This window comes from Pseudophryne corroboree, chromosome 8, assembly GCF_028390025.1.
Source record: "Pseudophryne corroboree isolate aPseCor3 chromosome 8, aPseCor3.hap2, whole genome shotgun sequence".
In the NCBI taxonomy this organism is placed as follows: Eukaryota; Metazoa; Chordata; class Amphibia; order Anura; family Myobatrachidae; genus Pseudophryne; species Pseudophryne corroboree.
Window position 1 is genome coordinate 259,511,230 of NC_086451.1, and position 26,432 is coordinate 259,537,661.

Genomic DNA, 26,432 nt, shown 5'->3' on the forward strand with positions numbered 1-26,432 from the left:
TTCTTGCGTGGACTCTAGCGAATGGGATTGCTTCGTAGGAAGCCACCATTTTTACCCAGAACCTTGGCAGAGGCGGGAAAGGGTTTCTGTTCCTGGGAACTGGCTAATCTCTTCAGCCTTTTTCCTCTCCCTCTGTCACGAGCAGAAAAGAGGAACCTTTTGTCCGCTTGCCAACAAAGGACTGCGCCTGATAATACGGCGTCTTATTTTGAGAGGCGACCTGGGGTACAAACGTGGATTTCCCAGTTGTTGCCGTGGCCACCAGGTCTAAAAGACCGACCCCAAATGTCCCTTTTCAAAGGCAATACTTCCAAATGCCGTTTGGAATCCGCATCACCTGACCATTTTACTGGTAGAATTGGACAACGCACTTATACTTGATGCCAGTCGGCAAATATTCCGCTGTGCATCATGCATATATAGAAATGCATCTTTTAAATGCTCTATAGGCAATAATATACTATCCTTATCTAGGATATCAATATTTCCAGTCAGGGAATCCGACCATGCCAACCCAGCACTGCACCTCCAGGCTGAGGCGATTGCTGGTCGCAGTATAACACCAGTATGTGTGTAAATACCTTTTTGGATACCCTCCTGCTTTCTATCAGCAGGATCCTTAAGGGCGGCCATCTCATGAGAGGGTAGAGCCCTTGTTCTTACAAGCGTGTGAGCGCCTTATCCCCCCTAGGGGGTGTTTCCCAACGCACCCTAACCTCTGGCGGGAAAGGGTATGCAGCCAATACTTTTTAAGAAATTATTAATTGTTATCGGGGGGAAACCCACGCATCATCACACACCTCATTTTATTTCTCAGATTCAGGAAAACTACAGGTAGTTTTTCCCTCACCGAACATAATACCCCTTTTTGGTGGTACTCGTATTATCAGAAATGTATAAAAACATTTGCCATTGTCTCAATCATGTAACGTGTGGCCCTACTGGAAATCACGGTTGTCTCTTCACCGTCGACACAGGAGTCAGTATCCGTGTCGGCGTCTGTATCTGCCATCTGAGGTAACGGCCGCTTTAGAGCCCCTGACGGCCTATGAGACGTCTGGACAGGCACAAGCTGAGTAGCCGGCTGTCTCATGTCAACCACTGTTTTTTTATATAGAGCGGACACTGTCACGTAATTTTCAACAGTACATCCACTCAGGTGTCGACCCCCTAGGGGGTGACATCACTGTTACAGACACTCTGCTCCGTCTCCACATCATTTTTCTCCTCATACATGTCGACACAAACGTACCGACACACAGCACACACACAGGGAATGCTCTGATAGAGGACAGGACCCCACTAGCCCTTTGGGGAGACAGAGGGAGAGTATGCCAGCACACACCAGAGCGCTATATATATACAGGGATAACCTTATATAAGTGTTTTTCCCCTTATAGCTGCTGTATGTTTTAATACTGTGCCTAAATAGTGCCCCCCCTCTCTTTTTTTAACCCTTTCTGTAGTGCAGGGAAGAGTCAGGGAGCTTCCCTCCAACTGAGCTGTGAGGGAAAATGGCGCCAGTGTGCTGAGGAGATAGGCTCCGCCCCTTTTTCGGCGGCCTTATCACCCGTTTTTTTGTATATTCTGGCAGGGGTTAAATGCATCCATATAGCCCAGGAGCTATATGTGATGCATTTTTTTGCCATGTAAGGTATTTCTGTCATGTTTTATTGCGTCTCAGGGCGCCCCCCCCCAGCGCCCTGCACCCTCAGTGACCGGAGTGTGAAGTGTGCTGAGAGCAATGGCGCACAGCTGCAGTGCTGTGCGCTACCTTATTTGAAGACAGGAACGTCTTCTGCCGCCGCTTTCTCCGGACCTCTTCGCTCTTCTGGCTCTGTAAGGGGGCCGGCGGCACGGCTCCGGGACCCATCCTGTGATCGTCCCTCTGGAGCTAATGTCCAGTAGCCAAGAAGCCCAATCCACTCTGCACGCAGGTGAGTTCGCTTCTTCTCCCCTTAGTCCCTCGATGCAGTGAGCCTGTTGCCAGCAGGTCTCACTGAAAATAACAAACCTAAACTAAAACTTTCACTAAGAAGCTCAGGAGAGCCCCTAGTGTGCACCCTTCTCGTCGGGCACAGAAATCTAACTGAGGCTTGGAGGAGGGTCATAGGGGGAGGAGCCAGTGCACACCAGTTAGTCCTAAAGCTTTCTTTAGATGTGCCCAGTCTCCTGCGGAGCCGCTATTCCCCATGGTCCTTACGGAGTCCCCAGCATCCACTTAGGACGTTAGAGAAATACACTTCACTGCGCCAATTACATGTGCCCCCCCTCTTTTATGCCCTCTGTAACCGTGTACAGCAGGGGAGAGTCCGGGGAGCCTGCTTCTGCAGTGTGCTGTGGAGAAAATGGCGCTGGTTAGTGCTGGAAGGATCAAGCCCCGCCCCCTCACCGGCGGGCTTCGGTCCCGTTCAAATTATTTATACTGGCGGGGGTTTATTAATATACTGCCTCTGCAGTATCTATTTTATATGCCAGTGTACCTTGAGGTTAATAATGCTGCCCAGGGCGCGCCCCCCACCCGCGCCCTGCACCCATACAGTGCCTATTGTGTGTAATCTGTGTGGGAGCAATGGCACGCAGCGTTACCTCAGTGAAGATCATGAAGTCTTCTGCCGCCTTTGAAGTCTTCATTCTTCTCATACTCACCCGGCTTCTATCTTCCGGCTCTGTGAGGAGGATGGCGGCGCGGCTCCGGGACGAACGGCGAGGGTGAGACCTGCGTTCTGACTCCCTCTGGAGCTAATGGTGTCCAGTAGCCTAAGAAGCCGAGCCATTCATTTAAGCAGGTCTGCTTCTCTCCCCTCAGTCCCACGTTGCAGGGAGCCTGTTGCCAGCAGGGCTCCCTGAAAATAAAAAACCTAACAAAAGTCTTTTTCAGAGAAACTCAGGAGAGCTCCCCTGTAGTGCATCCAGTCGCCTCTGGGCACAGGATCTAACTGAGGTCTGGAGGAGGGGCATAGAGGGAGGAGCCAGTGCTATTCTATTCTAAAAAGTCTTTAGAGTGCCCATGTCTCCTGTGGAGCCCGTCTATACCCCATGGTCCTTACGGAGTCCCCAGCATCCTCTAGGACGTAAGAGAAATGATGCGAGACCGAGGGACCCATCATTATCTATTGTTATTAAATCGCTAAATGGCCATCACACCTCTTTACATGTCCTTTTAATACACCTCAGCTTGTCCATATGACCTGGCATTAGATCACTCCCCCACTTGCCCTCAAACATCTCCATCTATAGCGACATACAGTATACACAGTGGTGGGCCTAAGTGCAAAAAATATGCTTTGGTTCTCTCACTGACATGCCTCCCCCCCCCCCCCCATCTCCCCATCCATCCTAAAGAAAAATAAGACATGGCTGCACTGAGTGCCGTGGCTTTGCTCACGCCACAGAGGTGTTTATCCCACATGCCCCTAATGTGCCCCAAATGCATCTATTGCCTAACTGATGTGCAGCATCCACAGGAAAATGTTCCCCACAACACAACGTTGTTGTGCTACATTTCTCCCTACATACATCACTGCACTACAATCCCCATACATACGCTACACTACATCACGCCCCCCTATACCTGCACTACATTTCTGAACTACATACCCCCCTTTACCCTGTACTACACTACATTACCCTCTATGTGCTGTACTACATCCCCCCATATGCCTACACTACACTATATCTCCCTTCCTACCCTATACGCTTCACTAAATCACTACAGTACACAACACATTAACATTAGTATCATCCCACCAGATAACTTCCCAGCTACTCTGTCCCATGAAGCTAGAGAAAAGTAGAGCGAGGGCACAGGCAGGGTTGAGTGGAAGTAGGGGGAGCAAATTAGGATTGCAGGTGACAGGGTGGAGGGGAAGGAATAGGAGGGACCAGATTAGAAAAGAGCGGCAAGTTAGAGGGGAAGGAGGACGGCATTGTAGAGGGCATGAAGAGGTGGGCCTGGTCCTGCAGAAGCGGTCGACCTACTCTTCTCCGCCGGACTGTACTGTTCCTGCTCATATCTGCCTTATACTGTATCACCACCCCAGGGACAAACGCAGGATTTGTATGGGGGAGGGGGGGATACACATGCATGTAGAAATGGGATACACATGCACACAGATGTACAGATATGCTGTGCATATAGAGGGAACATACGCACACAACGCATATATTAGTTAGCACACAAAGACATAGCCACAAATACGATGTGTCCCTGCAATGTATGAAGGAGGGATTGTAGCAGGTATGTAGCAGGTATGTCCGATACCTGCTGCGATCTATTCAGTGCTGCCCTCAGCCGCATCCCCCATAGGTTTCTATGGGGGATGCAATGCTTCCACCGATATTGGCCCACATAGCTACTGCAATCTCCCGATTGCAGTAGCCCATTGTAGCCTACACAAGAGCAACCTGAGTGCCAGATTTAAGACTTAATCATATACTGGTGCTTATGTGTATTAAGTGAAAAACATGCAAGTGAGAGCACAGCAAGTATAGCAGCACTTGCCCACATATAGAGGATTATAGGCAACCCCCCCCTCCCTCCCCAATTAAACAGTTCACAAGTAATTTAATGATTTTTAATGTACTGTGCTGAGCAAGCAACCCACACACATCACTTTGTGTACGTAGCAGAGCTGCGGAGACAAGTGCAGTCAGTCAGCTGCTGCGCTGTAAGGAGCTACTGTTTACGCTGCAGCAGCTTCCTGGAACCCCTGTCTACCCCCTGCCACGAGCAACTAGGGCAGCGCTGCCACTTCATCTAAAGAAAGTAACCATAGGCTCGGCAGCAGCAAAGATCGGCTTTGCAGAGCATAGGTACTCCGAAAACCCACTGCGTGCGCCAGTGCCGCCAGCCACAGTCTAAAAAGTTACAGATGCAGCACCGCGGCTTTCCCCAGGAAGGTCACCGGTCTCATGGCCTGCCCGGAGGGGACAGGCCCAGCCACACACAGCAGGCTGGATGTTCCGGGTCCCGTGCGGAGGGAGGGAGATCACGCTCTCTATGGTTTCCTCCCCGTCCTCTGCTATTGGTGAATGAAACTGACTGACACAGGACAGCGCTGCTGATTGGTCAGAGCGCGTCCTGTGGGACCCGCCATTTTTTTTATTTTCAAGTCACCACTGTCAATTACCGGGTAAAATATGCGCTATAGCGTGTATTTGCGAATACTGGTACACAGACCCCATATTTTCTTAGCTACAATTTTTCATAGTGTGCGAGTTGTTTTACTCTGCAACTGTTTGTACATACTTTCAAACTACAATACATTGTGTGAGCATTTAAATGGTGGGCAATGCACAGTAAAATACAGGTTGGTCCATAAACCGTATAAAAAAGGAAATGTGTAAGGAAATATTAATCCAGAGTCTACACATATGATATGGGATACAATTTGAGAATGGATATATTAAAACAAAGTACACAATTGTGTTTCTTATGAAAATCTGCATTTGTTTGATATGTCACGACTACCTTCCCAATTAAAAATAAGAATTTACTTACCGATAATTCTATTTCTCGTAGTCCGTAGTGGATGCTGGGGACTCCGTAAGGACCATGGGGAATAGCGGCTCCGCAGGAGACTGGGCACAAAGTAAAAGCTTTAGGACTAGCTGGTGTGCACTGGCTCCTCCCCCTATGACCCTCCTCCAAGCCTCAGTTAGGATACTGTGCCCGGACGAGCGTACACAATAAGGAAGGATTTTGAATCCCGGGTAAGACTCATACCAGCCACACCAATCACACCGTACAACTTGTGATCTGAACCCAGTTAACAGCATGATAACAGAAGGAGCCTCTGAAAAGATGGCTCACAACAACAAAAACCCGATTTTTGTAACAATAACTATGTACAAGTATTGCAGACAATCCGCACTTGGGATGGGCGCCCAGCATCCACTACGGACTACGAGAAATAGAATTATCGGTAAGTAAATTCTTATTTTCTCTGACGTCCTAGTGGATGCTGGGGACTCCGTAAGGACCATGGGGATTATACCAAAGCTCCCAAACGGGCGGGAGAGTGCGGATGACTCTGCAGCACCAAATGAGAGAACTCCAGGTCCTCCTCAGCCAGGGTATCAAATTTGTAGAATTTTACAAACGTATTTGCTCCTGACCAAGTAGCTGCTCGGCAAAGTTGTAAAGCCGAGACCCCTCGGGCAGCCGCCCAAGATGAGCCCACCTTCCTTGTGGAGTGGGCATTTACAGATTTTTGGCTGTGGCAGGCCTGCCACAGAATGTGCAAGCGGAATTGTACTACAAATCCAACGAGCAATAGTCTGCTTAGAAGCAGGAGCACCCAGCTTGTTGGGTGCATACAGGATAAACAGCGAGTCAGATTTTCTGACTCCAGCCGTCCTGGAAACATATTTTCAGGGCCCTGACAACGTCTAGCAACTTGGAGTCCTCCAAGTCCCTAGTAGCCGCAGGCACCACAATAGGTTGGTTCAGGTGAAACGCTGAAACCACCTTAGGGAGAAACTGAGGACGAGTCCTCAATTCCGCCCTGTCCGAATGGAAAATCAGATAAGGGCTTTTACAGGATAAAGCCGCCAATTCTGACACGCGCCTGGCCCAGGCCAGGGCCAACAGCATGACCACTTTCCATGTGAGATATTTTAACTCCACAGATTTAAGTGGTTCAAACCAATGTGACTTTTGGAACCCAAAAACTACATTGAGATCCCAAGGTGCCACTGGAGGCACAAAAGGAGGCTGTATATGCAGTACCCCTTTTACAAACGTCTGAACTTCAGGGACTGAAGCTAGTTCTTTTTGGAAGAAAATTGACAGGGCCGAAATTTGAACCTTAATGGACCCCAATTTCAGGCCCATAGACACTCCTGTTTGCAGGAAATGTAGGAATCGACCCAGTTGAATTTCCTCCGTCGGGCCTTACTGGCCTCGCACCACGCAACATATTTTCGCCAAATGCGGTGATAATGTTTTGCGGTTACATCCTTCCTGGCTTTGATCAGGATAGGGATGACTTCATCCGGAATGCCTTTTTTCCTTCAGGATCCGGCGTTCAACCGCCATGCCGTCAAACGTAGCCGCGGTAAGTCTTGGAACAGACAGGGTCCTTGCTGGAGCAGGTCCCTTCTTAGAGGTAGAGGCCACGGATCCTCCGTGAGCATCTCTTGAAGTTCCGGTTACCAAGTCCTTCTTGGCCAATCCGGAGCCACGAATATAGTGCTTACTCCTCTCCATCTTATCAATCTCAGTACCTTGGGTATGAGAGGCAGAGGAGGGAACACATACACTGACTGGTACACCCACGGTGTTACCAGAGCGTCTACAGCTATTGCCTGAGGGTCCCTTGACCTGGCGCAATACCTGTCGAGTTTTTCCCAACGGTTTATAATCATGTGGAAGACTTCTGGGTGAAGTCCCCACTCTCCCGGGTGGAGGTCGTGCTGAGGAAGTCTGCTTCCCAGTTGTCCACTCCCGGAATGAATACTGCTGACAGTGCTATCCCATGATTTTCCGCCCAGCGAAGAATCCTTGCAGCTTCTGCCATTGCCCTCCTGCTTCTTGTGCCACCCTGTCTGTTTACGTGGGTGACTGCCGTGATGTTGTCCGACTGGATCAACACCGGCTGACCTTGAAGCAGAGGTCTTGCTAAGCTTAGAGCATTGTAAATGTCCCTTAGCTTCAGGATATTTATGTGAAGTGATGTCTCCAGGCTTGACCATAAGTCCTGGATATTCCTTCCCTGTGTGACTGCTCCCCAGCCTCGCAGGCTGGCATCCGTGGTTACCAGGACCCAGTCCTGAATGCCGAATCTGCGGCCCTCTAGAAGATGAGCACTCTGCAACCACCACAGGAGGGACACCCTTGTCCTTGGTGACAGGGTTATCCGCTGATGCATCTGAAGATGCGACCCGGACCATTTGTCCAGCAGGTCCCACTGGAAAGTTCTTGCGTGGAATCTGCCGAATGGGATTGCTTCGTAGGAAGCCACCATTTTACCCAGAACCCTTGTGCATTGATGCACTGAGACTTGGCTCGGTTTGAGGAGGTTCCTGACTAGCTCGGATAACTCCCTGGCTTTCTCCTCCGGGAGAAACACCTTTTTCTGGACTGTGTCCAGGATCATCCCTAGGAACAGAAGACACGTCGTCGGAACCAGCTGCGATTTTGGAATATTGAGAATCCAATCGTGCTGCTGCAACACTACCTGAGATAGTGCTACACCGACCTCCAACTGTTCCCTGGATCTTACCCTTATCAGGGAATCGTCCAAGTAAGGGATAACTAAAATTCCCTTCCTTCGAAGGAATATCATCATTTCGGCCATTACCTTGGTAAAGACCCGGGGTGCCGTGGACCATCCCTACGGCAGCGTCTGAACTGATAGTGACAGTTCTGTACCATAAACCTGAGGTACTCTTGGTGAGAAGGGTAAATTTTGACATGAAGGTAAGCATCCTTGATGTCCCGAGACATCATGTAGTCCCCTTCTTCCAGGTTCGCAATCACTGCTCTGAGTGACTCAATCTTGAATTTGAACCTCTGTATGTAAGTGTTCAAAGATTTTAGAATCGGTCTCACCGAGCCGTCTGGCTTCGGTACCACAATAGTGTGGAATAATACCCCGTTCCCTGTTGCAGGAGGGGTACCTTGATTATCACCTGCTGGGAATACAGCTTGTGAATGGCTTCCAAAACTGCCTACCTGTCAGAGGGAGACGTCGGTAAAGTCGACTTTTGGAAACGGCGAGGGGGAGACGTCTCGAATTCCAATATGTACCCCTGAGATATTACCTGAAGGATCCAGGGGTCTACTTGCGAGTGAGCCCACTGCGCACTGAAATTCATTGAGAACGGGCCCCCACCGTGCCTGAGCTTGTAAAGCCCTAGCGTCATACTGAGGGCTTGGCAGAGGCGGGAAAGGGTTTCTGTTCCTGGGAACTGGCTGATCTCTGCAGCCTTTTTCCTCTCCCTCTGTCACAAACAGAAAAGAGGAACCTTTTGTCCGCTTGCCAACAAAGGACTGCGCCTGATAATACGGCGTCTTATTTTGAGAGGCGACCTGGGGTACAAACGTGGATTTCCCAGCTGTTGCCGTGGCCACCAGGTCTAAAAGACCGACCCCAAATGTCCCCTTTCAAAGGCAATACTTCCAAATGCCGTTTGGAATCCGCATCACCTGACCATTTTACTGGTAGAATTGGACAACGCACTTATACTTGATGCCAGTCGGCAAATATTCCGCTGTGCATCATGCATATATAGAAATGCATCTTTTAAATGCTCTATAGGCAATAATATACTATCCTTATCTAGGATATCAATATTTCCAGTCAGGGAATCCGACCATGCCAACCCAGCACTGCACCTCCAGGCTGAGGCGATAGCTGGTCGCAGTATAACACCAGTATGTGTGTAAATACCTTTTTTGGATACCCTCCTGCTTTCTATCAGCAGGATCCTTAAGGGCGGCCATCTCATGAAAGGGTAGAGCCCTTGTTCTTACAAGCGTGTGAGCGCCTTATCCCCCCTAGGGGGTGTTTCCCAATGCATCCTAACCTCTGGCGGGAAAGGGTATGCAGCCAATACTTTTTAAGAAATTATTAATTGTTATCGGGGGGGAAACCCACGCATCATCACACACCTCATTTTATTTCTCAGATTCAGGAAAACTACAGGTAGTTTTTCCCCTCACCGAACATAATACCCCTTTTTTTTGGTGGTACTCGTATTATCAGAAATGTATAAAAACATTTTCCATTGTCTCAATCATGTAACGTGTGGCCCTACTGGAAATCACGGTTGTCTCTTCACCGTCGACACAGGAGTCAGTATCCGTGTCGGCGTCTGTATCTGCCATCTGAGGTAACGGCCGCTTTAGAGCCCCTGACGGCCTATGAGACGTCTGGACAGGCACAAGCTGAGTAGCCGGCTGTCTCATGTCAACCACTGTTTTTTTATATAGAGCTGACACTGTCACGTAATTTTCAACAGTACATCCACTCAGGTGTCGACCCCCTAGGGGGTGACATCACTGTTACAGACACTCTGCTCCGTCTCCACATCATTTTTCTCCTCATACATGTCGACACAAACGTACCGACACACAGCACACACACAGGGAATGCTCTGATAGAGGACAGGACCCACTTAGCCCCTTGGGGAGACAGAGGGAGAGTTTGCCAGCACACACCAGAGCGCTATATATGTATAGGGACAACCTTACAATAAGTGTCTATCCCTTATAGCTGCTTATATCTGTTATTTTGCCAAATAAGTGCCCCCCTCTCTTTTTTACCCTGTTTCTGTAGTTGCAGGATGCAGGGGAGATTCTGGGAGCCTTCCTACCAGCGGAGCTGTGTGGGAAAAATGGCGCTGTGTGCTGAGGAGATAGGCCCCGCCCCCTTCACGGCGGGCTCTTCTCCCGCTTTTTTCTGGAAAACTGGCAGGGGTTAAATACATCCATATAGCCCAGGAGCTATATGTGATGTATTTTTCGCCAACTAAGGTAAATTCATTGCTTCCCAGGACGCCCCCCCCCCAGCGTCCTGCACCCTCAGTGACCGGAGTGTGAAGTGTGCTGAGAGCAATGGCGCACAGCTGCAGTGCTGTGCGCTACCTTATGAAGACAGGAAAGTCTTCTGCCGCCGATTTATGGACCTCTTCTTGCTTCAGCATCTGTAAGGGGGCCGGCGGCGCGGCTCCGGGACCCATCCATGGCTGGGCCTGTGATCGTCCCTCTGGAGCTAATGTCCAGTAGCCTAAGAAACCCAATCCACTCTGCACGCAGGTGAGTTCGTTTCTCTCCCCTAAGTCCCTCGATGCAGTGAGCCTGTTGCCAGCAGGTCTCACTGAAAATAAAAAAACTATTTAAACTTTTACTCTAAGCAGCTCAGGAGAGCCACCTAGATTGCACCCTTCTCGTTCGGGCACAAAATCTAACTGAGGCTTGGAGGAGGGTCATAGGGGGAGGAGCCAGTGCACACCAGCTAGTCCTAAAGCTTTTACTTTGTGCCCAGTCTCCTGCGGAGCCGCTATTCCCCATGGTCCTTACGGAGTCCCCAGCATCCACTAGGACGTCAGAGAAAAATAAAGAGTTGCATCCAAGATGGCCAACTTCAAGATGGCCACCATACTGGTGATTTACATTAAAAAGTTTTCTCCCACTCCCATATATGTGTAGACACTGGATTAATATTTCCTTGCCTTATTTTCTTTTTATAACAGTGTTTCCACACGTATGGACCACCCTGTAGTAGGTTTCCTCCCCTTTGTTCCACAAATCAATCACAAATATGCACACAGAACGAATGTTTGTTGTCCTGCTACTGATGAAGTACCTGCATACTTTGAAAAAAGCCACCAGGACTGGTGAGAACATCTGTAAACTGAAGTAACCCTATAATGCTCACCTTTCCTGTAAGGACAGAAGGGAATTCTGCATCAAATTTGTTGCTTAGACCAAACCTATGAGAAGTAAAAATATACGTAAGTTTTCACTACACCGTTTTCTTCAAATCATGGTTATTTAACAGCACAGTAATCTAATTTTGTTTCTTAAAGCTTTCCCATATAAATCCGTCTAGTTGGATTATGTACAAATACAATTCTATAAACATCTGCGTAGAAAGACTTTAAGTACATTCAATGAACGTATCTGAGCTAGCAGCAGTTAAAAAGCCCAGTTAAAATAAGAATTTACTTACCGATAATTCTATTTCTCGTAGTCCGTAGTGGATGCTGGGGACTCCGTCAGGACCATGGGGAATAGCGGGCTCCGCAGGAGACAGGGCACATCTAAAAAGCTTTTTAGGTCACATGGTGTGTACTGGCTCCTCCCCCTATGACCCTCCTCCAAGCCTCAGTTAGGTACTGTGCCCGGACGAGCGTACACAATAAGGAAGGATCTTGAATCCCGGGTAAGACTCATACCAGCCACACCAATCACACCGTACAACTTGTGATCTGAACCCAGTTAACAGTATGATAACAAAACGAAGTAGCCTCTGAAAAAATGGCTCACAACAATAGTAATAACCCGATTTTTGTAACAATAACTATGTACAAGCATTGCAGACAATCCGCACTTGGGATGGGCGCCCAGCATCCACTACGGACTACGAGAAATAGAATTATCGGTAAGTAAATTCTTATTTTCTCTAACGTCCTAGTGGATGCTGGGGACTCCGTCAGGACCATGGGGATTATACCAAAGCTCCCAAACGGGCGGGAGAGTGCGGATGACTCTGCAGCACCGAATGAGAGAACTCCAGGTCCTCTTTAGCCAGAGTATCAAATTTGTAAAATTTTACAAACGTGTTCTCCCCTGACCACGTAGCTGCTCGGCAAAGTTATAATGCCGAGACTCCTCGGGCAGCCGCCCAGGATGAGGCCACCTTCCTTGTGGAATGGGCATCTACATATTTCGGCTGTGGCAGGCCTGCCACAGAATGTGCAAGCTGAATTGTACTACAAATCTAGCGTGCAATAGACTGCTTAGAAGCAGGAGCACCCAGCTTGTTGGGTGCATACAATATAAACAGCAAGTCAGACTTTCTGACTCCAGCCGTCCTAACTATATATATATATATATATATATATATATATATATATATATATATATATATATATATATATATATATATATATATATATATATATTTTTAGGGCCCTGACCACGTCTAGTAACTTGGAGTCCTCCAAGTCCCCAGTAGCCGCAGGCACCACAATAGGTTGTTTCAGGTGACAACGCTGACACCCCTTTAGGAAGAAACTGGAGACGAGTCCCAGTTCTGCCCTGTTCAAATGGAAAATTCTAATATGGGCTTTTGTAAAACAAAACCGCCCATTCTTTTTGACAATCGCCTGGCCGAGGCCAGGACTAACAACATGGTCACTTTCCATGTGAGATATTGGTCAACAGCATGGTCACTTTCCATGTGAGATATTTCAAATCCACAGATTTGAGCGGTTCAAACCAATATGATGTTAAGGAATCCCAACACTATGTTGAGATCTCACGGTGCCCCTAGAGGCACAAAAGAACTGTATATGGAATACACCCTTTACAATCTGGACTTCAGGGACTGAAGTCAATTTTTTCTGGAAGAAAATCTACAGGGCCGAAATTTAAATCTTAATGAACCCCAATTTGAGGCTCAAAACACTCCTGTTTTCAGGAAGTGCAGAATCGACCTAGTTGAATTTCCTTCGTGGAGCCTTCCTGGCCTTACCCACGCAACATATTTTCACCACATGTGGTGATGACGTTGTGCGGTCACCTCCTTCCTGGCTTTGACCAAGGTAGGTATGACCTCTTATGGAATGCCTTTTTCCCTTCAGAATCCGGTATTCAACCGCCATGCCGTCAAACGCAGCCGCGGTAATTCTTGGAAAAGACATGGTACTTGCTGAAGCAAGTCCCTTCTTAGCTCCCCAGGCCCTTAGTCCTCTGTGAGCATCTCTTGAAGCTCCGGGTACCAAGTCCCTCTTGGCCCATCCGGAGCCACTAGTATAGTTCATACTCCTCTATGTCTTATAATTCTCAATACCTTGGTTATGAGAAACAGAGGAGGGAACCCATACACTGACTGGTACACCCACGGTGTTACCAGAACATCCACAGCTATCGCCTGAAGGTCTCATGACCTGGCGGAATACCTGTCCCGTTTTTCGGGCGGGACGCTATCATGTCCACCTTTGGTCTTTGCCAACGGTCCACAATCATGCTGAAAAACTTCCCTATGAAGTTTCCACTCTCCCGGGTGGAGGTCATGCCTGCTGAGGAAGTCTGCTTCCCAGTCGTCCACTCCCGGAAAGAACACTGCTGACAGTGCTATCACATGATTTTCCGCCTAGCGAAAAATCCTTGCAGTTTTGTCACTGCCCTCCTGCTTCTTGTGCCGCCCTTTCTGTTTACGTGGGCGACTGCCGTGATGTTATCCCACTGGATCAATACCGGCTGACCTTGAAGCAGAGGTCTTGCTAAGTTTAGAGCCTTATAAATTTGCTCTAAGCTTATTTATGCAGAGAGAATTCTCCAGACTTAATCACACTTCCCTGGAAATTTTTTCCCTGTGTGACTGTTCTCCAGCCTCTCAGGCTGGCCTCCGTGGTCACCGGCATCCAATCCTGAATGCCAAATCTGCGGCCCTCTAGAAGATGAGCACTCTGTAATCACCACAGGAGAGACACCCTTGTCCTTGGATATAGGGTTATCCGCTGATGCATCTGAGGATGCGATCCGGACCATTTGTCCAGCAGATCCCACCGAAGAGTTCTTGCGGGAAATCTGCCGAATGGAATTGCTTCGTAATAAGCCACCATTTCTACCAGGACTCTTGTGCAATGATGCACTGACACTTTTCCTGGTTTTAGGAGGATCCCGATTAGCTCGGATAACTCCCTGGCTTTCTCCACTGGGAGAAACACGTTTTTCTGGACTGTGTCCAGAATCATCCCTATGAACAGTAGACGTGTCATCGGAAAAAGCTGCGATTTTGGAATATTTAGAATCCACTCGTGCTGACGTAGAACTACTTAAGATAGTGCTACTCCGACCTCCAACTGTTCTCTGGACCTTGCCCTTATCAGGAAAGCGTCCATGTTTCCTTTTAAGAAAAATCATCATTCCGGCCATTACCTTGGTAAAGACCCGGGGCGCCGTGGACAACCCAAACGGCAGCGTCTGAACTGATAGTGACAGTTCTGTACCAGGAACCTGAAGTACCCTTGGTGAGAAGGGCAAATTTGGACCTGTAGGTAAGCGTCCCTGATATCCAGTGACACCATATCGTCCCCTTCTTCCTGGTTCGCTATCACTGCTCTGAGTGACTCCATCTTGATTTGAACGCTTGTATGTAAGTGTTCAAATATTTCAGATCTCACCGAGCCGGTTGGCTTCAGTACCACAATATAGTGTGGAATACTACCCCCTTCCATGTTGTAAGAGGGGTACTTTGATTATCACCTGCTGGGAATACAGCCTGTGAATTGTGTGAGGGGGAGATGTCTCGAATTTCCAATGTACACCTGGGATACTACATGTAGGATCCCGGAGTTCCCTTGCGAGTGAGCCCCCTGCGTACTGAAACTCTTGAGATGACCCCCTACCGCACCTGAGTCCGCTTGTACGGCCCCAGCGTTATGCTGCGGACTTGGCAGAAGCTGTGAGGGGCTTCTGTTCCTGGGAATGGGCTGCTTGCTGCAGTCTTCTTCCCTTTCCTCTACCCCTGGGCAGATATGACTGGCCTTTGCCCGCCTGCCCCTATGGGGACGAAAGGACTGAGACTGAAAAGACTGTGTCCTTTTTTGCCGATATGTGATTCGGGGTAACAAAAAGTGGATTTTTCAGCTGTTGCCATGGCCACCAGGTCCGATGGACCGCCCCTTTATACGGCAATACTTCCACATGCCGTCTGGAATCTGCCTCACCTGACCACTGTCGTGTCTTCGTCTGGCAGATATGTAAATCACATTTACTCTTGATGCCAGAATGCAAATATCCCTCTGCGCATCACGCATATATAGAAATGCATCCTTAAAATGCTCTATAGTCAATAAAATCTTGTCCCTGTCAAGGGTATCAAAATTTTCAGTCAGGAAATCCGACCAAGCCCCCTCAGCGCTGCACATCCAGGCTGAGGCGATTGCTGGTCGTAGTATAACACCAGTATGTGTGTATATACTGTCATGATATTTTTCAGCTTCCTATCAGCTGGCTTCTTGAGGGCGGCCGTATCTAGAGACGGTAACGCCATTTTTTTATAAGCGTGTGAGCGCCTTATCCACCCTAAGGTGTGTTTCCCAACTCGCCCTTACTTCTGGCGGGAAAGGGTATACCGCCCATAACTTTCTATCGGAGGAACCCCACGTATCATCACACACTTCATTTAATTTATCTGATTCAGGCAAAACTACAAGTAGTTTATTCACACCCTACAAAATACCCTTATTTGTGGTACTTGTAGTATCAGAAATATGTAACAGCTCCTTCATTGCCCTTAACATGTAACTCGTGGCCCTAAAGGAAAATTACGTATGTTTCTTCACCGTCGACACTGGGGTCAGTGTCCATGTCTGTGTCTGTCGACCGACTGAGGTAAATGGGCGTTTTTACAAGCCCCTGACGGTGTCTGAGACGCCTGGACCGGTACTAATTTGTCCGCCGGCCATCTCATGTCGTCAACCGTCTTGCAGCGTGTTGACATTATCACGTAATTCCATAAGTAGACCATCCATACCGGTGTCGACTCCCTAGAGAGTGACATCAACATTACAGGCAATTTGCTCCGCCTCCTCACCAACATTTTCCTCATACATGTCGACACACACGTACCGACATACAGCACACACACAGGGAATGCTCTGATAGAGGACAGGACCCACTAGCCCTTTGGGGAGACAGAGGGAGAGTTTGCCAGCACACACCAAAAGCGCTATAATGTATATAACAACCCTAGAAGGTGTTGTTTCTATATATGCGCTCTTAATATATCATTATATCGCCAATTTATGCCCCCCTTCTCTTTTAACCCTGTTTCTGTAGTGCAGTGCAGGGGAGAGTGGGAGCCTTCCTCACCAGCGGAGCTGATCAGGAAAATGGCGCTGAGTGCTGAGGAGAATAAGCTCCGCCCCCTTTTCGGCGGGCTTTTCCTCCCGGTTTTTTAATAACTGGCCTGGGTTAAAATACATACATATAGCCTTAATGGCTATATGTGATGTATTTATTTGCCAAATAGGTATTTATATTGCTGCCCAGGGCGCCCCCAGCAGCGCCCTGCACCCTCCGTGACCGTGTCAGTGAGCCGTGTGACAACAATGGCGCACAGCTGCAGTGCTGTGCGCTACCTCTCTGAAGACTGTGAAGTCTTCTGCCGCCTGTTTCCGGACCTCCGTTCCGCCGTCTTTCTTCAGCGTCTGTAAGGGGGATCGGCGGCGCGGCTCCGGGACGAACCCCAGGCTGACCTGTGTTCCGACTCCCTCTGGAGCTCAGTGTCCAGTAGCCTAAGACTTCAATCCTCCTGCACGCAGGTGAGTTGCCAGTCTCTCCCCTAAGTCCCTCGTTGCAGTGATCCTGTCGCCAGCAGGAATCACTGATTAGAAACCTAAAAAAAAAAAAAACTTTACTAAATAGCTCCTTAAGAGAGCCATCCAGTTTGCACCCTTCTCGGACGGGCACAAAAACCTAACTGAGGCTTGGAGGAGGGTCATAGGGGGAGGAGCCAGTACACACCATGTGACCTAAAAAGCTTTTTAGATGTGCCCTGTCTCCTGCGGAGCCCGCTATTCCCCATGGTCCTGACGGAGTCCCCAGCATCCACTAGGACGTTAGAGAAAATTAGTGATGAGCGGATTCGGTTTTACTCGGTTCTCAAAACAGAATCTTATTGGCTATCCAAAACACGTGACATCAGTGAGCCAATAAGATTCGGTTTTGAGAACCGAGTAAAACCGAATCCGCTCATCACTAGTTAAAATACCACCATAGTTCACTCTATAGGCCATTGGTATGGCCTGATCTGGAATACTGTGTTCAGTTCTGGTGGCCATATCTTCAGAAGGATATTAATATATTAAAGACTGCACAAAGAAGAGCAACTAAAATGGTGCATGGTCTACATTTTACCCAGAAAGACTAAAAAAATCTCATTATGTATAGTTTGGAGCAGAGAAGGGAAAGGGGGGACATGACAGAAACTTGAATATATCAAGGGTTTTAACAAAGTCAAGGAGGGAAACATTCTTCAAATGAAGAGAAGTATTAGAACATGAGAACAGGCACCTAGACTGGAGGGAGGTAGGGTCAGGGGAAATTTGAGGAAAAATTACTTTGCAGAAAGGTTAGTGGACAAGTGGAATAGCCTCCCATCAGAGGTGGTAGAGGCTAAGATAGTAGAGCAATTTAACATGCATGGGATAGACATAAGGATATCATTACAAAGAAATAAGGACCAAATAAAGTTTAAAGTAAAAATAAAGTAGAAAAAAAAAAAAGGGCAGACTAGATGGGCCAAATGGTTCTTATCTGCCGTCAAATTCAATGTATTTATGTTTCTGAGATATAACTTTCTTCCATACAGTACATGTCTGCTGAATATTCCACCTCCAACCAGTGTAAAACTTTTGTTCAGACATCTGTTTAGAGGGGAGAACAGAGGGAGGGTAAAAAAGGAACCTCTGAGCAGGGACGGAGCTAGGTTTCTCGAAACCCTAGGCAAAGCCTCAGGCTGCTAAACCCCCCCCCCCACTACTCCCCGCCCCAGACCACACCCCAGTACTCACAATCTAGCCCCTCAGGTGAAAGTGTGGAGATAGCATCTTAGAAGTTCAACAGCCACAGTCCATATTAATTTAAACAAGGATGCATCTCTCAGAGTTATCCTTAAGGGGCATACACACGTAGTGATTTTTGCTTAATTTCTAAGCAATCTGATCAGATTGATTAGAAATGAAGCACACACGGCTCCGTGTGTATGCCCCATAGAGACAGCGATGCGCGGGGCCACACTGTTGTCGGTTCTAGATTGACCTGCATTAAGTCACAAAATCTAGTCAGATCGCTCACTTCACCTCTGGGTGAAGTGAGCGTCCCCTCCCCTCTTGCTGTGCTGAGCAGAGGGAGAGATGTGTGCTGAGCGTTCTGTGATACTGTAGATCGCTCAGCACACATCTACCCGTGTGTACTCCCCTTTAGTTTTGGGATAAACAGACTCAAGGCTGCCCCCCAAATCCTGGCACCCTAGGTAGCTGTCTAATGCTGCCTAATGGTATAGCCGGCCCTGCCTCTGAGGAATACTATTTGCTACTGCATATGCAGCAAAAAAAAAATAAGAATTTACTTACCGATAATTCTATTTCTCATAGTCCGTAGTGGATGCTGGGGACTCCGTAAGGACCATGGGGGATTAGCGGCTCCGCAGGAGACTGGGCACATCTAAAGAAAGCTTTAGGACTATCTGGTGTGCACTGGCTCCTCCCCCTATGACCCTCCTCCAAGCCTCAGTTAGGATACTGTGCCCGGACGAGCGTACACAATAAGGAAGGATTTTGAATCCCGGGTAAGACTCATACCAGCCACACCAATCACACCGTATAACCTGTGATCTGAACCCAGTTAACAGCATGATAACAGAGGAGCCTCTGAAAGATGGCTCACAACAATAATAACCCGATTTTTGTAACAATAACTATGTACAAGTATTGCAGACAATCCGCACTTGGGATGGGCGCCCAGCATCCACTACGGACTATGAGAAATAGAATTATCGGTAAGTAAATTCTTATTTTCTCTAACGTCCTAAGTGGATGCTGGGGACTCCGTAAGGACCATGGGGATTATACCAAAGCTCCCAAACGGGCGGGAGAGTGCGGATGACTCTGCAGCACCAAATGAGAGAACTCCAGGTCCTCCTCAGCCAGGATATCAATTTTGTAGAATTTTACAAACGTATTTGCTCCTGACCAAGTAGCTGCTCGGCAAAGTTGTAAAGCCGAGACCCCTCGGGCAGCCGCCCAAGATGAGCCCACCTTCCTTGTGGAGTGGGCATTTACAGATTTTTGGCTGTGGCAGGCCTGCCACAGAATGTTCAAGCTGAATTGTACTACAAATCCAACGAGCAATAGTCTGCTTAGAAGCAGGAGCACCCAGCTTGTTGGGTGCATACAGGATAAACAGCGAGTCAGATTTCCTGACTCCAGCCCTCCTGGAAACATATATTTTCAGGGCCCTGACAACGTCTAGCAACCTGGAGTCCTCCAAGTCCCTAGTAGCCGCAGGCACCACAAATAGGTTGGTTCAGGTGAAACGCTGAAACCACCTTAGGGAGAAACTGAGGACGAGTCCTCAATTTCGCCCTGTCCGAATGGAACATGAGATAAGGGCTTTTTCAGGATAAAGCCGCCAATTCTGACACGCGCCTGGCCCAGGCCAGGGCCAACAGCATGACCACTTTCCATGTGAGATATTTTAACTCCACAGATTTAAGTGGTTCAAACCAATGTGACTTTTGGAACCCAAAACTACATTGAGATCCCAAAGTGCCACTGGAGGCACAAAAGGAGGCTGTATATGCAGTACCCCTTTTACAAACGTCTGAACTTCAGGGACTGAAGCTAGTTCTTTTTGGAAGAAAATTGACAGGGCCGAAATTTGAACCTTAATGGACCCCAATTTCAGGCCCATAGACACTCCTGTTTGCAGGAAATGTAGGAATCGACCCAGTTGAATTTCCACCGTCGGGCCTTACTGGCCTCGCACCACACAACATATTTTCGCCAATTGCGGTGATAATGTTTTTGCGGTTACATCCTTCCTGGCTTTGATCAGGATAGGGATGACTTCATCCGGAATGCCCTTTTTCCTTCAGGATCCGGCGTTCAACCGCCATGCCGTCAAACGCAGCCGCGGTAAGTCTTGGAACAGACAGGGTCCTTGCTGGAGCAGGTCCCTTCTTAGAGGTAGAGGCCACGGATCCTCCGTGAGCATCTCTTGAAGTTCCGGTTACCAAGTCCATCTTGGCCAATCCGGAGCCACGAATATAGTGCTTACTCCTCACCATCTTATCAATCTCAGTACCTTGGGTATGAGAGGCAGAGGAGGGAACACATACCCTGACTGGTACACCCACGGTGTTACCAGAGCGTCTACAGCTATTGCCTGAGGGTCCCTGGACCTGGCGCAATACCTGTCGAGTTTTTCCCAACGGTTTATAATCATGTGGAAGACTTCTGGGTGAAGTCCCCCCTCTCCCGGGTGGAGGTCGTGCTGAGGAAGTCTGCTTCCCAGTTGTCCACTCCCGAAATGAATACTGCTGACAGTGCTATCCCATGATTTTCCGCCCAGCGAAGAATCCTTGCAGCTTCTGCCATTGCCCTCCTGCTTCTTGTGCCACCCTGTCTGTTTACGTGGGTGACTGCCGTGATGTTGTCCGACTGGATCAACACCGGCTGACCTTGAAGCAGAGGTCTTGCTAAGCTTAGAGCATTGTAAATGTCCCTTAGCTTCAGGATATTTATGTGAAGTGATGTCTCCAGGCTTGACCATAAGTCCTGGATATTCCTTCCCTGTGTGACTGCTCCCCAGCCTCGCAGGCTGACATCCGTGGTTACCAGGACCCAGTCCTGAATGCCGAATCTGCGGCCCTCTAGAAGATGAGCACTCTGCAACCACCACAGGAGGGACACCCTTGTCCTTGGTGACAGGGTTATCCGCTGATGCATCTGAAGATGCGACCCGGACCATTTGTCCAGCAGGTCCCACTGGAAAGTTCTTGCGTGGAATCTGCCGAATGGGATTGCTTCGTAGGAAGCCACCATTTTACCCAGAACCCTTGTGCATTGATGCACTGAGACTTGGCTCGGTTTTAGGAGGTTCCTGACTAGCTCGGATAACTCCCTGGCTTTCTCCTCCGGGAGAAACACCTTTTTCTGGACTGTGTCCAGGATCATCCCTAGGAACAGAAGACAAGTCGTCGGAACCAGCTGCGATTTTGGAATATTGAGAATCCAACCGTGCTGCAGCAACACTACCTGAGATAGTGCTACACCGACCTCCAACTGTTCCCTGGATCTTACCCTTATCAGGGAATTGTCCAAGTAAGAGATAACTAAAATTCCCTTCCTTTGAAGGAATATCATCATTTCGGCCATTACCTTGGTAAAGACCCGGGGTGCCGTGGACCATCCATACGGCAGCGTCTGAACTGATAGTGACAGTTCTGTACCATAAGCCTGAGGTACCCTTGGTGAGAAGGGTAAATTTTGACATGAAGGTAAGCATCCTTGATGTCCCGAGACATCATGTAGTCCCCTTCTTCCAGGTTCGCAATCACTGCTCTGAGTGACTCAATCTTGAATTTGAACCTCTGTATGTATTCTGCAGCCTTTTTCCTCTCCCTCTGTCACGGGGCAGAAATGAGGAACCTTTTGCCCGCTTATCCACGAAAAGACTGCGCCTGATAATACGGCGTCTTCTCATGTTGAGAGGCGACCTGGGGTACAAACGTGGATTTCCCAGCTGTTGCCGTGGCCACCAGGTCTGAAAGACCGACCCCAAATAACTCCTCCCCTTAATAAGGCAATACTTCCAAATGCCGTTTGGAATACGCATCACCTGACCACTGACGTGTCCATAACCCTCTACTGGTAGAAATGGACAACGCACTTAGACTTGATGCCAGTCGGCAAATATTCCGCTGTGCATCACGCATATATAGAAAAGCATCTTTCAAATGCTCTATAGGCAAAAAATAAGAATTTACTTACCGATAATTCTATTTCTCGGAGTCCGTAGTGGATGCTGGGGTTCCTGAAAGGACCATGGGGAATAGCGGCTCCGCAGGAGACAGGGCACAAAAAGTAAAGCTTTAGGATCAGGTGGTGTGCACTGGCTCCTCCCCCTATGACCCTCCTCCAAGCCTCAGTTAGGTACTGTGCCCGGACGAGCGTACACAATAAGGAAGGATTTATGAATCCCGGGTAAGACTCATACCAGCCACACCAATCACACTGTACAACCTGTGATCTGAACCCAGTTAACAGTATGATAACAGCGGAGCCTCTGAAAAGATGGCTCACAACAATAATAACCCGATTTTTGTAACTATGTACAAGTAATGCAGATAATCCGCACTTGGGATGGGCGCCCAGCATCCACTACGGACTCCGAGAAATAGAATTATCGGTAAGTAAATTCTTATTTTCTCTATCGTCCTAGTGGATGCTGGGGTTCCTGAAAGGACCATGGGGATTATACCAAAGCTCCCAAACGGGCGGGAGAGTGCGGATGACTCTGCAGCACCGAATGAGAGAACTCCAGGTCCTCCTTAGCCAGGGTATCAAATTTGTAGGATTTTACAAACGTGTTTGCCCCTGATTAAATAGCCGCTCGGCAAAGTTGTAAAGCCGAGACCCCTCGGGCAGCCGCCCAAGATGAGCCCACCTTCCTTGTGGAATGGGCATTTACATATTTTGGCTGTGGCAGGCCTGCCACAGAATGTGCAAGCTGAATTGTATTACACATCCAACTAGCAAAAGTCTGCTTAAAAGCAAGAGCACCCAGTGTGTTGGGTGCATACAGGATAACAGCAAGTCAGTTCTCCTGACTTCAGCCGTCCTGGAACCTATATTTTCAGGGCCCTGACCACATCTAGCAACTTGGAGTCCTCCAAGTCCCTAGTAGGCGCAAGACACCACAATAAGCTGGTTCAGGTTAAACACTGACACCACCTTAGGGAGAGAACTGGGGACGAGTCCGCAGCTCTGCCCTGTCCGAATGGACAAACAGATATGGGCTTTTTTGAGAAAAAAACCACCAATTTGACACTCGCCTGGTCCAGGCCAGGTCCAAGAGCATGTTCACTTTTCATGTGAGATGCTTCAAATCCACAGATTTGACTGGTTTTAAACCAATGTGTTTTGAGGAATCCCAGAACTACGTTGAGATCCCACAGTGCCACTGGAGGCACAAAAGGGGGTTGTATATGCAATACTCCCTTGACAAACTTCTGGACTTCAGGAACTGAAGCCAATTCTTTCTGGAAGAAAAATCGACAGGGCCGAAATTTGAACCTTAATGGACCCCAATTTGAGGCCCATAGACACTCCTGTTTGCAAGAAATGCAGGAATCGACCGAGTTGAGATTTCTTCGTGGAGCCTTCCTGGCCTCACACCACGCAACATATTTTCGCCACATGTGGTGATAATGTTGTGCGGTCACCTCCTTTCTGGCTTTGACCAGGGTAGGAATGACCTCTTCCTGAATGCCTTTTCCCTTAGGATCCGGCGTTCCACCGCCATGCCGTCAAACGCAGCTGCGGTAAGTCTTGGAACAGACAAGGTACTTGCTGAAACAAGTCCCTTCTTAGCGGCAGAGGCCATAAGTCCTCTGTGAGCATCTCTTGAAGTTCCGGGTACCAAGTCCTTCTTGGCCAATCCGGAGCCATGAGTATAGTTCTTACTCCTCTACGTCTTATAATTCTCAGTACCTTAGGTATGAAAAGCAGAGGATGGAACACATACACCGACTGGTACACCCACGGTGTTACCAGAAAAGTCCACAGCTATTGCCTGAGGGTCTCTTAACCTGGCGCAATACCTGTCCCGTTTTTTGTTCAGACGGGACGCCATCATGTCCACCTTTGGTAATTCCCAACGGTTTACAATTATGTGGAAAACTTCCCCATGAAGTTCCCACTCTGCCGGGTGGAGGACGTGCCTACTGAGGAAGTCTGCTTCCCAGTTTCCATTCCCGGAATGAAAAACTGCTGACAGTGCTATCACATGATTTTCCGCCCAGCGAAAAGTCCTTGCAGTTTTTGCCACTGCCCTCCTGCTTCTTGTGCCGCCCTGTCTATTTACGTGGGCGACTGCCGTGATGTTCTATCCCACTGGATCAATACCGGCTGACCTTGAAGCAGAGGTCTTGCTAAGCTTAGAGCATTATAAATTTACCCTTAGCTATATTTATGTGGAGAAAAATCTCCAGACTTGATCACACTCCCTGGAAATTTTTTCCTTGTGTGACTGCTCCCCAGCCTCTCGGGCTGGCCTCCGTGGTCACCAACATCCAAAACTGAATGCCGAATCTGCGGCCCTCTAGAAGATGAGCACTCTGTAACCACCACAGGAGAGACACCCTTGTCCTTGGATATAGGGTTATCCGCTGATGCATCTGAAGATGCGATCCGGACCATTTGTCCAGCAGATCCCACTGAAAAGTTCTTGCATGAAATCTGCCGACTGGAATTGCTTCGAAGGAAGTCACCATTTTTTTTTTTTACCATGGCCCTTGTGCAATGATGCACTGATTTTAGGAGGTTCCTGACTAGCTCGGATAACTCCCTGGCTTTCTCTTCCGGGAGAAACACCTTTTTCTGGACTGTGTCCAGAATCATCCCTAAGCACAGGAGACTTGTTGTCGGGATCAGCTGCGATTTTGGAATCTTTAGAATCCACCCCTGCTGTTGTAACAGTATCCGAGATAGTGCTACTCCGACCTCCAACTGTTCCCTGGACTTTGCCCTTATCAGGAGATCGTCCAAGTAAGGGATAATTAAGACGCCTTTTCTTCGAAGAAGAACCATCATTTCGGCCATTACCTTGGTAAAGACCCGGGGTGCCGTAGACAATCCAAACGGCAGCGTCTGAAACTGATAGTGACAGTTTTATACCACGAACCTGAGGTACCCTTAGTGATAAGGGCAAATTTGGGACATGGAGGTAAGCATCCCTGATGTCTCGGGACACCAGATAGTCCCCTTCTTCCCGGTTCGTTATCACTGCTCTGAGTGACTCCATCTTGATTTGAACCTTTGTAAGTGTTCAAATTTTTTTAGATTTAGAATAGGTCTCACCTAGCCTTCTGGCTTCAGTACCACAATATAGTGTGGAATAATACCCCTTTTCTTGTTGTAGGAGGGGTAATTTTAATTATCACCTGCTGGGAATACAGCTCGTGAATTTTTTTCCCATACTGCCTCCTTGTCGGAGGGAGACCTTGGTAAAGCAGCCTTCAGGAGCCTGCGCAGGGGAAACGTCTCGACATTCCAAACTGTACCCCTGGAATACTACTTGTAGGATCCAGGGGTCCTATACGGTCTCAGCGTCATGCTGAGAGCTTGTCAGAAGCGGTGGAACGCTTCTGTTCCTGGGAATGTGCTGCCTGCTGCAGTCTTCTTCCCTTTCCTCTATCCCTGGGCAGATATGACTCTTATAGGGACGAAAGGACTGAAGCTGAAAAGACGGTGTCTTTTTCTGCAGAGATGTGACTTAGGGTAAAAACTGTGGATTTTCCAGCAGTTGCCGTGGCCACCAGGTCCGATGGACCGACCCCAAATAACTCCTCTTCCTTTATACGGCAATACACCTTTGTGCCGTTTGGAATCTGCATCACCTGACCACTGTCGTGTCCATAAACATCTTCTGGCAGATATGGACATCGCACTTACTCTTGATGCCAGAGTGCAAATATCCCTCTGTGCATCTCGCATATATAGAAATACATCCTTTAAATGCTCTATAGTCAAGAAAATACTGTCCCTGTCAAGGGTATCAATATTTTTAGTCAGGGAATCCGACCAAGCCACCCCAGCTCTGCACATCCAGGCTGAGGCGATCGCTGGTCGCAGTATAACACCAGTATGTGTGTATATACACTTTTTATGATATTTTTCCAGCCTCCTGTCAGCTGGCTCCTTGAGGACGGCCCTATCTATAGACGGTACCGCCACTAGTTCTGATAAGCGTGTGAGCGCCTTATCCACCCTAAGGGGTGTTTCCCAACGCGCCCTAACTTCTGGCGGGAAAGGGTATACCGCCCATATTTTCTATCGGGGGGAACCCACGCATCATCACACACTTCATTTAATTTTTCTGATTCAGGAAAAACTACGGTAGTTTTTTCACATCCCACATAATACCCTCTTTTGTGGTACTTGTAGTATCAGAAATATGTAAC

General features: G+C 48.3%; 1 protein-coding gene across 2 annotated transcripts in view; it reads right to left on the reverse strand.

The window, feature by feature from the left end:
• LOC134948916 (cysteine-rich hydrophobic domain-containing protein 2-like) overlaps positions 1-26,432 on the reverse strand; it is a 95,546-nt gene that overhangs the window by 26,797 nt on the left and 42,317 nt on the right. For both annotated transcript variants that reach the window (XR_010183056.1, XM_063937197.1), the window contains exon 2: positions 11,388-11,442. Coding sequence is in view for 1 of the 2 variants with exons in the window: in XM_063937197.1 (XP_063793267.1) it covers positions 11,388-11,442 (55 nt within the window). In the remaining variant the exon portion in view is untranslated. The remainder of the gene's footprint in view (positions 1-11,387; positions 11,443-26,432) is intronic.